This window comes from Cherax quadricarinatus, chromosome 84 (genome assembly GCF_038502225.1).
Source record: "Cherax quadricarinatus isolate ZL_2023a chromosome 84, ASM3850222v1, whole genome shotgun sequence".
Classification (NCBI taxonomy): Eukaryota; Metazoa; Arthropoda; class Malacostraca; order Decapoda; family Parastacidae; genus Cherax; species Cherax quadricarinatus.
The window spans coordinates 12,257,483-12,273,922 of NC_091375.1; the positions used below are offsets into that span (position 1 = coordinate 12,257,483).

At 40.7% G+C, this 16,440-nt stretch overlaps 2 protein-coding genes across 2 annotated transcripts; one reads left to right on the top strand and one right to left on the bottom strand.

Moving 5' to 3' along the window:
• The first annotated feature begins 6,541 nt into the window (after positions 1–6,541).
• Positions 6,542–8,984, top strand: LOC128704380 (actin, muscle). Its single transcript, XM_053799529.2, has 2 exons — positions 6,542–6,731; positions 7,192–8,984. The coding sequence occupies exon 2, from the start codon at positions 7,208–7,210 to the stop codon at positions 8,336–8,338; it is 1,131 nt and encodes a 376-aa protein (XP_053655504.1). The 5' UTR covers positions 6,542–6,731; positions 7,192–7,207; the 3' UTR covers positions 8,339–8,984.
• Positions 8,985–11,168: 2,184 nt separating this feature from the next.
• LOC128704376 (actin-57B-like) lies at positions 11,169–13,825 on the bottom strand. The gene is made up of 2 exons (XM_070103114.1): positions 13,707–13,825; positions 11,169–12,458 (listed from the first exon to the last, which is right to left on the bottom strand). The coding sequence occupies exon 2, from the start codon at positions 12,429–12,431 to the stop codon at positions 11,301–11,303; it is 1,131 nt and encodes a 376-aa protein (XP_069959215.1). The 5' UTR covers positions 12,432–12,458; positions 13,707–13,825; the 3' UTR covers positions 11,169–11,300.
• Positions 13,826–16,440: the final 2,615 nt, after the last annotated feature.

Here is a 16,440-nt window from a genome sequence, read left to right on the forward strand (position 1 = left end):
AATATATTTAGTTGGATTAGGCAAATTAAATTGCGCTTGTTATAATGTCAGGTAAGTTTTCTAAATTTCTTTTGGTAAAAAAATGATTAAATTTAACATTAACATAACGAAAAAAATCTGTCTTTAAACTTCTAAGAGAAAATTTTAGTAAGGACTTAATTTTAAATGAGTTTTGCTAATGACCAGTTTTACCTATTTGGCACGATATATATATATATATATATATATATATATATATATATATATATATATATATCTCTATATATATATATATATATATAGATATATATATATATATATATATATATATATATATATATATATATATATATATATATATATATGATGTATGTATTTATACACATCTACGAAACCTGGTTGGTCTGATCGACACACTGACCTTGGAAAGACCCCAGTCGGGTCTAACGGACGTCGCCTCCTGTGGTATATCCTATATTTTGCTTGTGTATCGCATGCCACCTCGGCATCCAACTGGCGTTCTGCCACCCCCACTACCTTACCAAACACCATTTCTAACGCCCACACTTCCCCCCTCCGACTTCAGCATTTCAGCCAACCTCTGCAAATATTCTTGTCACCTGCCGCCACCCACCTGTGTTGTCTATGTGGCGAGTCTGTCACTGTCCATCAGTCAAATACACGATATTTTGTTATTGGTTTATAGGGGCCAATGACAGCTTGCATCGTATGTTCATGTTGTTGGGGGTTTATTGGGGTTACTGACAGCTTAAGGCGTAATGAGCCTTATCTACACCCTATCGAGTCCATGGAAAGTATTGCCAGCGTGTGACTCGGCCAGAGTCATCAACACCACAACACAGCTCTTTCAAAATGTTATTTCTTCCCGTAACTGGATGTAATACGGCCGCTGCGCGACCAGCACATAGATCAGATAAATATAATGAGAAGGAATGGAACTGAGAATGATCTGCCAGTACTGGCCAGTAGACCTGATGCTGTACTCCTCCGCTCTGATTCTCATGGTCTTACCCTAGTATCGGCGATGAAGGTTCGAAGCCGATCGGATGAAGCATTAACAAATTATCACATGGCTTAGATTCCATTAGGTTAGAACAGGTTTACGTTAATTATTGTAAATACACATGATAACCGCAAATAAAACTGCATAAAAATGCTTAAATGGAGAGAATGTTATCTAGAAGTAACTAGATAAATTAGACACATGCGCAACACTTAGATACGTTTATTATGGAAATATTTCGCCACATATTGGCTACATCAGTCCAATACAAAGAATGGTGAAAATCAAAAGGAATGTGAGGTAATCAGTCCCTCAGCCTAATTTATCAACTTGTCGGTTCTCTGAGCCATTTATCAACACTCCAGAAGGAACGGAAGCAGGACTTACACTCCGGAAGAAACGGAAGCAGGACTTACACTCCGGAAGAAACGGAAGCAGAACTTACACTCCGGAAGGAACGGAAGCAGGACTTACACTCCGGAAGGAACGGAAGCAGGACTTACACTCCGGAAGGAACGGAAGCAGGACTTACACTCCGGAAGAAACGGAAGCAGGACTTACACATAGTCGTCCACACCTGGCGGGGTATAGTCACTGACCTTAATGACACTGACCTTGGTAATGTTATCGTTGCCAGCGCTCAAGGTGTTGCACGGTGTACAGCACTGCCTAACATATCCAGTATTATTACACTAAGAATATATTCTGAAGTCAAGATAAGGACTTGAACATATGTGAAACGCCCGGGTACCTTAGAACGCTGAGGCTTTTAGGCTGGTTTCTTTGTGCAACCAAAATATCACCTTATATCACACAACACATAGCATGTAATAACATCCCATGACACAGCAACACCACATATCACACAACACATACCATGTAATAACATCCCATGACACAGCAACACCACATATCACACAACACATAGCATGTAATAACATCCCATGACACAGCAACACCACATATCACACACCACAAAAACACACAGTAACAATACATGACACACAACATATACACAGTAACACCACATGACACAATAACACCATACACCATACCACGGGTGGGGATAGAACCCGCGATCAGAGAGTCTCAAAAATCCAGACCGTCGCGTTAGCCACTGGGTGGGCTCTGTCCCCGCCCGTGGTATGGTTTGTTTGCTATCGTGTCATTACGATTTCGTGAGTCATAATAACACCATACATCACACACAGCATAAGACACAATAACACCTCATAACACACAATAACATCTCATAACACACAATAACACCTCATAACACACAATAAAACCTCATAACACACAATAACACATAATAACACCCCATAGCACACAATAACATCTCATAACACACAATAACACCTCATAACACACAATAACACTTCATAACACACAATAACACCTCATAACACACAATAACACCTCATAACACACAATAACATCTCATAACACACAATAACACCCTATAACACACAATAACACATCATAACACACAATAACACATCATAACACACAATAACACCTCATAACACACAACACCTCATAACACACAATAACACCTCATAACACACAATAACACCTCATAACACACAATAACACCTCATAACACACAATAACACCTCATAACACACAATAACGCCCTATAACACACAATAGCACCTCATAACACACAATAACACCCTATAACACACAATAACACCTCATAACACACAATAACACCTCATAACACACAATAACATCTCATAACACACAATAACACCTCATAACACACAATAACACGCTATAACACACAATAACACCTCATAACACACAATAACACCTCATAACACACAATAACACCTCATAACACACAATAACACCCTATAACACACAATAACACCTCATAACACACAATAACACCTCATAACACACAATAACACCCTATAACACACAATAACATCTCATAACACACAATAACACCTCATAACACACAATAACACCTCATAACACACAATAACACCCTATAACACACAATAACACCTCATAACACACAATAACACCCTATAACACACAATAACACCCTATAACACACAATAACACCTCATAACACACAATAACACCTCATAACACACAATAACACCTCATAACACACAATAACACCTCATAACACACAATAACACCTCATAACACAATAACACCTCATAACACACAATAACATCTCATAACACACAATAACATCTCATAACACACAATAACACCTCATAACACACAATAACACCCTATAACACACAATAACACCTCATAACACACAATAACACCCTATAACACACAATAACACCTCATAATACACAATAACACCTCATAACACACAATAACACCCTATAACACACAATAACATCTCATAACACACAATAACACCTCATAACACACAATAACACCTCATAACACATAATAACACCCTATAACACACAATAACACCTCATAACACACAATAACACCCTATAACACACAATAACACCTCATAGCGCACAATAACACCTCATAACACACAATAACACCTCATAACAAACAATAACACCCTATAACACACAATAACACCTCATAACACACAATAACACTTCATAACACACAATAACACCTCATAACACACAATAACACCCTATAATACAATAACACCTCATAACACACAATAACACCTCATAACACACAATAATACCTCATAACACAATAACACCTCATAACACACAATAACACCCAATAACACACAATAACACCTCATAACACACAATAACACCTCATAACACACAATAACACCTCATAACACACAATAACACTTCGTAACACACAATAACACCCTATAACACACAATAACACCTCATAACACACAACACCTCATAACACAATAACACCTCATAACACACAATAACACCTCATAACACACAATAACACCTCATAACACACAATAACACCTCATAACACACAATAACACCTCATAACACAATAACACCTCATAACACAATAACACCTCATAACACAATAACACCTCATAACACACAATAACACCTCATAACACACAATAACACCTCATAACACACAATAACACCTCATAACACAATAAACCACAACAACTACTAAAAAATACATGAACACCAGTCAGCAACAGAGTTTAAAGGGCCTTTTAAATAGAAATTTAAATGCCACGGAGTAAATAAAAATATTGGACTTTAAACTCTTAAGTTTCAGAAAGCAACGTTCATGGCGTTTATATTACTGACTTTCAATAACCGGATAAAAGGTTCAGTTTTAGGCATTAAGATAAATGGATAACGTTATATAAAAGGCCTATATATCATTGTGTAATGGTAGAAGTTAAAGGCGGAGAGATACACAAAATCTTGATATATTTAAAAATATGATATAAAAATGTTTTGAAAAATACTCAAAAGTGTGTGAAAAAATCTCATAAGACTCGCCTGTGTGTGTGTGTGTAAATTATAGTTGCTAGGTACTTTCTTTACGTTAATTCTAAGTGATTTTATAAACAATTTTAAATATTTATTGGTGACGTAATTGCTGTCATCACATCGGCAAAAGTATATAGGCAATAAATAGCGTTTGTAAAAACATTTTGTTATTCATTAATATGAATAGAAAGTAATGAAATATGGACGTCGGCAACATCGGGTTGTCGTGATGAATGAAATAACAATAACAGTCAGTGCCCCGTCAACCACGGCAGGAGAAGTGGGTGGGGTTAATGTCTTCGACACTTAAATTACTTTCGGACCATATTCTGGCGTTTTTTTATATAGATATCATTTTCAGTTTTAAATATGTTATGAGCAATGGTTGATTGTACACATCGACATTGAAATATTCCATATACTGTTTATGCTTTTTATAGGAATTCATAAAAGCAAGATTTTTTTCTATATTCTTTGGAATTTGTTCTATGAGGATATCCCACAATTATTTAAAAATGGAGACAGTCAGGTTTGATGCGAGGAAGGAGAAGAGTAGGTCTAGTTCCCCGGATCAACAGCATCATCACCAGCCTCCTCAAGGAGGGGGATATGGCTGTTTTAATAGATTCACGGGAAGGTGCTAAACCCGCAGGGAGCGTTGTAGGGGGCGCCCTCTGACGGGTTTAGTGCATTTTTCGATAATGAATCGATAGGTTTTTAAACGAGTTGGTAAGACACATAGGCAACATTTAGGCATCGTAAAGATGCATCTTGAAAATGCCTAAATGTTGCCTATATGCCTTACTAGCTTGTCACTATAGTATACCATTTTGATATTCACTCTGTCAGACACTGCAACACAATGGCATATTGGTAAAGAAAACACCTTGGACAACTTTTTCAAGAGAGAATGGTTGGATCTGAGAAGGACGTGACCTCTCAGTGTTCACATTCGTTCTTCTACTATTCTACACCTCATCTCCCGACAGTATATAAGTCTCCGCACTGTCGCTTGTTCTTCACATTGTTTCAGACTATGGAACAGAACTCTTCTCCAGGCTGAGGGACTGACAACCTAAAATCTACATCTTCAAGGGTGATGGACTGATTACATCGTCTTCACATCTCTACTGCTCCTGCCTACTTTCTGTACTCGGAGAATGTGTAACTGTTGCCTATGTATCTTACCAACTTGTCGGTATTGTATTCCATTTTAATATTCACCCTATACATCTCTACAATATCTATCATCTTCACTACTTAACCCTGAATTACTCGGCGTCAGTTGGGTAAATAATGGAACCAATACGCATCTAACTTACCCCAAGTTATTTTTGTAACTTCGTTTGAAAGATGAAGGTCTTGGCTGGGTAACCTTCATTAGTTAACTGAGGACATCAACTCTCTTGATCTCTATAGCAAAGACCACGAAGCAGTCCTAAGGTAAACATTAATCTGGTAGAATCGACGTTTAGAAAGAGGATGTTTACGTGAGCGAGACGGTGCTAGTTATCACTTGTGTCAGCTAATTAACCTGTGCGGGACAGGTGGACGCAGTGGTGATGTTGTGATGGTGCTGTGAGGTGGTGAAAGTTAGTGATGATGGGTGATGGTGTGTCGGTGGTGTTGTGAGGTGGTGGTGAGTGTTTATGGGTAATTATTTCGGTGATAGGTTTTGGTGATCATAATGTTTTGGAGTGTGATGATCATGTATGGTGATAGGGTGCAGCGATGTTGTGTGATGGTGATGTATGGTAATTGTGTAGGGTGGCATTGCATGAGGATGGTGTGTAACGATGACAGACGAGGAATGAACGCTGGGTTACATTAGTAGTCCTTAGAATGGCACAAGGTTCGACTAAGCTATCTGTTGAACCACTCAAGAGGGCTTGCTTAAACCAGCAACTGGGTGTTTGCTCACTGATATGAACCACAAGCGTGTTAGTACGTGAGTGGTCACTGATAGAAGCCGCAGGCGTGTTGGAGGGTGGGCCCAGCAGTGTATGGTGGGTGGGGAAAAAGTGATAACTCCAGGTATGGGCATAGTGGCCCGTAGATTTGCCCGTAGCAGGTATAAAAGACCAAGATCAACTCCCCTAGGCCTCACATTACGCCCAGCCACACAAGAGTGAATATCAGAACCATATAGAGCATAGCACATAGTTTACCTGTGGGGTGAATTCTAAGAGTTCCGAGTTTCTCTGTGTATATGTGTACATAAATAGCTTCCAATATACTTGTAATTTTTGCAAATTCCGCTTTTACAGCCACTCTTGATTATTCTCCATGTAAGTATAGCTTAAGTGATGTTTACAGACCTACTTTTACTGGGAAGTAATCTCCCTCGTACACACACCAACATGAGCCTCGCTATCCTCATAAAAACTGTTTACAACATTGAGTAACTTACTACCTAATTACGTATTGTAGTGAACATTCTTCATCCATGATGTAATTGTATTTCAAAACATTCTCTCTTTTTTTTTAAGTCTACGTTTGAATCATTTCTACCTTAAAATAATTTCACTTTTCAAAACAGTTATGACAAAGAAAATGCTATTTTTTTTATTGTAAAATATTATGAATATTTTACTCATGATTCCTCTTTTGGCTGCTTAGTACTTTTTGTAAAATTATAACATTATCAGGAAATATATCTTCCAACTTTCCGTATTTACAAATTTTGCTGATTTCTCAGATGAAGCATCATAGCAAGGAATTACATTTTACTTATTATTTTCTTTTCAGACAGAGAAATTCACGAATGTGTGACGACGACGCTTGTGCCCTGGTTGTGGACAATGGCTCCGGTATGGTCAAGGCCGGCTTCGCTGGTGACGACGCTCCCCGCGCCGTCTTTCCTTCCATCGTCGGCCGTCCTCGTCACCAGGGTGTGATGGTCGGTATGGGTCAGAAGGATGCCTACGTCGGAGATGAGGCCCAGAGCAAGAGAGGTATCCTGACTCTCAAGTACCCCATCGAGCACGGCATCATCACCAACTGGGACGACATGGAGAAGATCTGGCATCATTCTTTCTACAACGAGCTGCGTGTTGCCCCTGAGGAGTCTCCTGTCCTCCTCACTGAGGCTCCTCTCAACCCCAAGGCCAACCGTGAGAAGATGACTCAAATTATGTTTGAAACTTTTGCAGCCCCGGCCATGTACGTGGCCATCCAGGCCGTGTTGTCCCTGTACGCCTCTGGTCGTACCACAGGTATCGTGCTGGACTCTGGTGATGGTGTGTCTCACACTGTTCCCATCTACGAGGGATATGCTCTTCCACACGCTATCCTTCGTCTTGACCTGGCTGGCCGAGACTTGACTGATTACTTGATGAAGATTCTTACTGAACGTGGCTACTCCTTTACAACTACTGCAGAACGTGAGATAGTTCGCGATGTGAAGGAAAAACTATGTTACGTAGCTCTTGATTTCGAGGGGGAGATGAACGTTGCCGCTGCTTCATCGTCTCTGGAGAAATCTTACGAACTGCCAGACGGACAGGTTATTACTATTGGTAATGAACGTTTTCGTTGTCCTGAAGCTCTCTTCCAACCTTCATTTTTAGGCATGGAATCTGTGGGTATTCACGAAACAGTTTTCAACTCAATAATGAGATGCGACATTGACATAAGAAAAGATCTATATGCCAATACAGTCATGTCTGGTGGTACCACCATGTACCCTGGTATTGCTGACCGCATGCAGAAAGAAATAACTTCTTTGGCTCCTTCTACCATCAAGATCAAGATCATTGCTCCTCCCGAGCGTAAGTACTCCGTCTGGATCGGTGGTTCCATCCTGGCCTCACTGTCCACTTTCCAGTCCATGTGGATCACCAAGGAGGAGTACGATGAGTCCGGCCCCGGCATCGTCCACCGCAAATGTTTTTAATTTTTTGAGTATTTATAGTAATCTGATTTCAAAACACACATGCATAAAGTTTTCCATTGTGATTAAGCTGGTTGTTTATAAAAATAATATTTCTGTTATTGTCCATTGTCAATTATTCTTGGTTGAAATAGACTGATGTGTTAGGTGATTTTAAATAACTCACATTTGTAACTCCTATAATTAAATCTTGCGGTTCACTTAGTGTTTCCAACATGTAGCGTATCTCTGGTAGCTAATCTATGTACCAAAGTTCCAAATGCACAAACCAAGGAACTGGTGGAGTTTGAACCTACGGCGGGGGAGTCTTAAAACTCCAGGCCAATGCTCTGAAAAATATTTCACCTTCCCAGTTAGGAAAAGAAAATCCCAGTTGGGTACCAATGCTAGCAAGACCTTTATGCAATGGTGCTTAATCACGATTCTATATTAGCATATATTTTGAAAGTTCGCAGTCTTTATGGCTGTCAGCAGATAATGACTGACACAGAATTTAAGCTACAGATTAATTAAAGAAAGATATATCAACCACTCAATCTAGTAAATAGTTTGTCTTCAGTCTGTGTCATATGACCAATGCGGGATTTGCGAAGGATGTCAAGTACAGTCTGTGTAATAACTGATTTTACTGCCCACTGAATGTCTAAAATATCAATTAATACACTCATTAATTTAATAAAATTATTTTAAAGAACTGTGTTAAAGATTCATTTATATATATATATATATATATATATATATATATATATATATATATATATATATATATATATATATATATATATATATATATATATATATATATATATATATATATATATATATATATATATATATATATATATATATATATATATATGCAAAACAACCACTCTGAAAGAATAGAGAAATTCCAAGCGCTTTCGTGACTACTCACATTATCAAGGAACTTGATTATCATAGTTCCTTGATAATGTGAGTAGTTCCTTGATAATGTGAGTAGTCACGAAAGCGCTTGGAATTTCTCTATTCTTTCAGAGTGGTTGTTTTGCATATTCTGAAATCACCTGTTTACTGTGATCTTGTTGCATGTATATATATATATATATATATATATATATATATATATATATATATATATATATATATATATATATATATATATATATATATATATATATATATATATATATATATATATATATATATATATATATATATATATATATATATATATATATATATATATATATATATATATATATACAATAAGATCACAGTAAACAGGTGATTTCAGAATATGCAAAACAACCTCTGTGAAAGAATAAACTCCAAGCGCTTTCGTGACTACTCACATTATCAAGGAACAATGAAAGTAGAGCATCAAAGGAAGGTATATAAGGGGTCTAACCCACACCTCACCATCACATCCCACAACAAAGCAACACCTGACGCACGACTCATAAGAAAGGGAACACTGCAGCAGTCCCGCTGGCCCAACTAGACAGGTCCTTCACACAACCCACAAACAAGAATTAAGAATTAAGAATTTTAAAGTTTATTATTTGTTCAATATATTATTAAATTCTTCCCAAATTCTATTAATTATAAATGAATTTAATTTATATAAACCAAAGGAAATATTCATATTATTGTCAAAACTGCTTTTTAGGAACAAGATTCAATTATATTCCTGTCGACCATGGACTTGCTTGATACAACTTTCTCAACTTTTTGAAAATCAATTGGATGGTTAAAATCTTTCACATGAATAAATAGAGCATTGGAATCTTGTCCTGTTCTAATGCTATATTTATGTTGTTTTAATCTTAGTTCGAGATTTTTACCAGTTTGACCGTAATAATCTTTATCGCAAATTTTGCAAGGAATCTTATAGACACATCCATCAGCATTTTGGGGGGAATTCTTTATCAAAAGTTTTTTTTACTGTATCAAGATTTTTGAATACAACTTTAATATTAAAAGTCTTAAGAAGAGAAGGCATATCAACCAAGTTTTCATGGTAAGGGAGAACCAACATATTTTTAGTTGAATAAGGCTGGTTGTCCCTTTTTGGATTGTAAAAAATATTTCTAGCAACTTTAAAAGATTTATCAATTACATTTCTTGGGTAATTCAAATCATTAGAGTTCATAGATGAGGAAATATCCAAAATTTATGAAATAGGTAATGATTTGAAATACCCAAGAAACGTAATTGATAAATCTTTTAAAGTTGCTAGAAATACTTTTTACAATCCAAAAAGGGACAACCAACCTTATTCAACTAAAAATATGTTGTGTACGAATGGTATATAATACCGACAAGATGAGAGTAAGACACATGTGCAACATCTGGGTATCTTTATTGTAGACGTTTCGCCATCCAGTGGCTTTATCAATACAAATTCTAGGACATAACTTGAAGACAGTAGAACTATGTACAGAAGATGAGGTAATCAGTCCCTCAACCTAGGAGTAGGTGCGAACAGCACCATAGTCGTGGAGATTCTGAAGCAGAAGAAAGAATCCTGGCGCTTATATAGTAACGTCAGGTGAAGCAGACGAGGGCATATTCACTGGTAGGCGGGATTCCCCAGTGGAAGTAGGTCCTTCCCAAAGAGATGGGTTAGTTGTAGTAGTAGTTGTCGTAGTCATGAAGGTTATGTACATGTCCTCAGAATTAAGATTCCATGATGTTGCAGTGTTGCAGACACTGCAACACTTTTAATATCAATATGAGTGATGGTTATAAAGTTAGGTTGAAGAAAAGTACCATGAGTGCTTTTAGGGAAAATCTAAAGATTGTTGATATATCACTTTTTATTTACTTCTCAGGGGTAATATTTCCTTATGATTTGCAGTAGAGATGAGGATAAAAAAATACATTGAAAATAGTAAAAATTATTTGAAAATACAAATAAAGGCTTTGGAATCGATATTTTTATAAGATACACAGTAGTCAGGCACATTTGTTTAATATAATATCAAAAACATTTGCGGTGGACGATGCCGGGGCCGGACTCGTCGTACTCTTCCTTGGTGACCCACATTTGCTGGAAGGTGGACAGTGAGGCCAGGATGGAACCACCGATCCAGACGGAGTACTTACGCTCGGGAGGAGCAATGATCTTGATCTTAATGGTAGCAGGAGCCAAGTTTGTTATTTCCTTTTGTACTCTGTCAGCAATACCAGGATACATGGTGCTGCCGCCTGAGAGGACTGAGTTGGCGTATAAGTCTTTCCTAATGTCAACATCACACTTCATTATAGAATTATAGACTGTTTCGTGAACTCCACATGCCTCCATTCCTAAGAAGGAAGGCTGGAATAGAGATTCAGGAGCACGAAAACGCTCGTTGCCAATGGTGATGACCTGACCGTCGGGAAGTTCGTAAGATTTATCTAAAGTCGAGGAGGCCGCTGCGACATTCATTTCCCCTTCGAAATCAAGAGCAACATAACAGAGTTTTTCTTTAATATCTCGAACAATTTCTCGTTCAGCAGTAGTGGTGAAGGAATAGCCTCGCTCAGTCATAATCTTCATCAAGTAATCAGTCAAATCACGCCCAGCTAAATCAAGACGAAGGATGGCGTGAGGAAGAGCATAACCCTCGTAGATGGGAACAGTGTGGGACACACCATCACCAGAGTCCAGCACGATGCCTGTGGTACGACCAGAGGCGTACAGGGACAACACAGCCTGGATGGCTACATACGTGGCTGGTGTGGCAAAGGTCTCAAACATGATCTGTGTCATCTTCTCACGGTTGGCCTTGGGGTTGAGGGGAGCCTCAGTGAGAAGGATAGGGGACTCCTCAGGGGCAACACGCAGCTCGTTGTAGAAAGAGTGATGCCAGATCTTCTCCATGTCGTCCCAGTTGGTGACGATACCGTGCTCGATGGGGTACTTGAGAGTCAGGATACCTCTCTTGCTCTGGGCCTCATCACCGACGTAGGCGTCCTTCTGACCCATACCGACCATCACACCCTGGTGACGAGGACGGCCGACGATGGAGGGAAATACGGCTCGGGGAGCGTCGTCACCGGCGAAGCCGGCCTTGACCATGCCGGAGCCATTGTCGCACACCAGAGCACAGTCTTCTTCCTCACACATAACAGGGATTTAATCGCTCAGCTAAATCTGTTGGTATAGCAACAATTTTCATGTTTATTTACATACGATTATATTATTTTTGTCCAAACTTTAAAATATAATAATGATTTTCTCATAAACGCCGAAGTGCATTAAAACATTTTAAATAAGTGAAGGCAGAAACAGATAACATAAAAATTATGACAAAACTGAAAGAGAAAAGGCTAATTAAACTACTTCCTATGGCATCTTAAACTATCAGTGTAACAGATTCACTAAAGTCATTCAATAAAATGAATTACAGAGCAAAACATAAACATTACGAACAATGAAGGTATTAAAATAGTCGGTGACGTCACGAGTAAGACAAGAGAGCCTTAGTCTAAAGTAATAGGGACTATCTGTCTATGTAAGTGTATAAGTGTATTACACAAGTATCAGTGTGGGTATGCAGACGTAAAGACTAGTTAAGAGAACGGTGTGCATTAATAAAAAAAATCAGTAGATAACATTTATATAAAGTAGCAAGATAAATAACAAAAAGGCACAATACCGTGACTGGAACGATACACAAATAACCCGCACATAAAAGAGAGAAGCTTACGACGACGTTTCGGTCCGACGTCGTCGTAAGCTTCTCTCTTTTATGTGCGGGTTATTTGTGTAAAGTAGCAAGATATTCAAGAGAAACTGCAAAACTCACATTACGTTATATTTCTTCACAATAACAAGTGAATATAGGATGGATTAACCTCCAAAATTATATGGTAAATTAATTTCAAAATTCAGAGCTTGTTTCTGTTATTAATACAAATATACAATCACACATACACATGAAAATGGATTTATCGAGTCATACTTTAAGTATGGAAGGGGAGGGTGACACACCTTATATAAATATAACACAAACCTGGTTGTTAAGACCACACACTAAATACAACACTGGTTGAAGCATCACCTCACTACCAGTGGTCAGTTTCAGTAGCTGTTACAATCATGAAACTAGCGGTTTCACAACTCTGGTAAGTCGTTGTATAGTCGTGACTCAGCATCATCGCCAGACAGATTCACCTCAGCAGCGCTTCCAGTCATGGAAACTGTTACTCTTCGTTAGATTTGTCTTTGACCGTTCCTCAGAATTATCTACAAGTATCAATATACCTCTTTTGAAAACAAATCACGTGTACTCAGGAGGTGAAAGACGTAACTCTGTGTCATAGCACCAATGTAGAGTCACTGACAAACGCAGTGACTTCACAGGCGTTACATATTGACTCACCTGCAAATTAAACTCACCTCGTCCTCCCTCCCCAGTTGTATATTCAACCCACTAGGAGTCTAAGGAGCCAGGGAGTGGACAGGGCGTTCTCTGCCTACCTTCCTGACAGACTGAACGACACATGAACCTTACCTCAACCCTATATAGCCTCACACTGGCTCTTAAGACCTGCTGTTCATCTCTTTCCCCTCTCTCCTCGCATGCCAGGGAAAGCTATGGGTGCCATTTCGAGGGGAGCTTAAGAACGGCGTTTGTCGACACAAGGATGGAATTCACTCCTCCCACACCCGGATATAGACGAGCTGGAGGAAGATATACTTATCATTATTTATATTCCACATCATTGCCCACTGTGGCACAAATCTTTCATTTATTAAGGTTTTCCATAAGCAAGCACGAAGCATTTACTAGAATATTCGTTTAGGTTCTAAGCTAAATACAACAGATTGATAATAATAATAATAATAATAATAATAATAATAATAATAATAATAATAATAATAATAATAATAATAATAATAATAATAATAATAATAATAATGATAATAATAATAATTAAAAATCTTCAACACTAACATAGAACTGCATTGCACATCTATGCCGCACTCTGCACTAACCCTTTCGTGTGTACTGAGGTAGAGAAAACTGGGGTTATGCAACACGGGGATACCTTGGACCGTGAGGCTACCAAAATACTACACATCTAGTTCCTTATCTGTTGCTACAGTAGCAGAGCTGTGCTCGTGACCCCTGGCTGTCTTCAAGACCCCTGGCTGTCTTCAAGACCCCTGGCTGTCTTCAAGACCCCTGGCTGCCTTCAAGACCCCTGGCTGTCTTCAAGACCCCTGGCTGTCTTCAAGACCCCTGGCTGTCTTCAAGACCCCTGGCTGTCTTCAAGACCCCTGGCTGTCTTCAAGACCCCTGGCTGCCTTCAAGACCCCTGGCTGTCTTCAAGACCCCTGGCTGTCTTCAAGACCCCTGGCTGTCTTCAAGACCCCTGGCTGTCTTCAAGACCCCTGGCTGTCTTCAAGACCCCTGGCTGTCTTCAAGACCCCTGGCTGTCTTCAAGACCCCTGGCTGTCTTCAAGACCCCTGGCTGCCTTCAAGACCCCTGGCTGTCTTCAAGACCCCTGGCTGTCTTCAAGACCCCTGGCTGTCTTCAAGACCCCTGGCTGTCTTCAAGACCCCTGGCTGTCTTCAAGACCCCTGGCTGTCTTCAAGACCCCTGGCTGTCTTCAAGACCCCTGGCTGTCTTCAAGACCCCTGGCTGCCTTCAAGACCCCTGGCTGTCTTCAAGACCCCTGGCTGTCTTCAAGACCCCTGGCTGTCTTCAAGACCCCTGGCTGCCTTCAAGACCCCTGGCTGTCTTCAAGACCCCTGGCTGCCTTCAAGACCCCTGGCTGTCTTCAAGACCCCTGGCTGTCTTCAAGACCCCTGGCTGTCTTCAAGACCCCTGGCTGCCTTCAAGACCCCTGGCTGTCTTCAAGACCCCTGGCTGTCTTCAAGACCCCTGGCTGTCTTCAAGACCCTTGGCTGTCTTCAAGACTCCTGGCTGTCTTCAAGACCCCTGACTGTCTTCAAGACCCCTGGCTGTCTTCAAGACCCCTGGCTGTCTTCAAGACCCCTGGCTGTCTTCAAGACCCCTGGCTGTCTTCAAGACCCCTGGCTGTCTTCAAGACTCCTGGCTGTCTTCGAGACCCCTGACTGTCTTCAAGACCCCTGGCTGTCTTCAAGACCCCTGGCTGTCTTCAAGACCCCTGGCTGTCTTCAAGACCCCTGGCTGTCCTCAAGACCCCTGACTGTCTTCAAGACCCCTGGCTGTCTTCAAGACCCCTGGTTGTCTTCAAGACCCCTGGCTGCCTTCAAGACCCCTGGCTGCCTTCAAGACCCCTGGCTGCCTTCAAGACCCCTGGCTGTCTTCAAGACCCCTGGCTGTCTTTAAGACCCCTGGCTGTCTTCAAGACCCCTGGCTGCCTTCAAGACCCCTGGCTGTCTTCAAGACCCCTGGCTGCCTTCAAAACCCCTGGCTGTCTTCAAGACCCCTGGCTGCCTTCAAGGCTCCTGGCTGCCTTCAAGACCCCTGGCTGTCTTCAAGACCCCTGGCTGCCTTCAAGACCCCTGGCTGCCTTCAAGACCCCTGGCTGACTTCAAGACCCCTGGCTGCCTTCAAGACCCCTGGCTGCCTTCAAGACCCCTGGCTGCCTTCAAAACCCCTGGCTGTCTTCAAGACCCCTGGCTGTCTTCAAGACCCCTGGCTGCCTTCAAAACCCCTGGCTGTCTTCAAGACCCCTGGCTGCCTTCAAGGCTCCTGGCTGCCTTCAAGACCCCTGGCTGTCTTCAAGACCCCTGGCTGCCTTCAAGACCCCTGGTTGCCTTCAAGACCCCTGGCTGCCTTCAAGACCCCTGGCTGCCTTCAAGACCCCTGGCTGTCTTCAAGACCCCTGGCTGCCTTCAAGACCCCTGGCTGCCTTCAAGACCCCTGGCTGCCTTGAAGATCTCTGGCTGTCTTTAAGACCTTTGGCTGTCTTCAAGACCCCTTGCTGCCTTCAAGACCCCTGGCTGTCTTCAAGACCCCTGGCTGCCTTCAAGACCCCTGGCTGCCTTCAAGACCCCTGGCTGTCTTCAAGACCCCTGGCTGCCTTCAAGACCCCTGGCTGCCTTCAAGACCCCTGGCTGTCTTCAAGACCCCTGGCTGTCTTCAAGACCCCTGGCTGCCTTCAAAACCCCTGGCTGTCTTCAAGACCCCTGGCT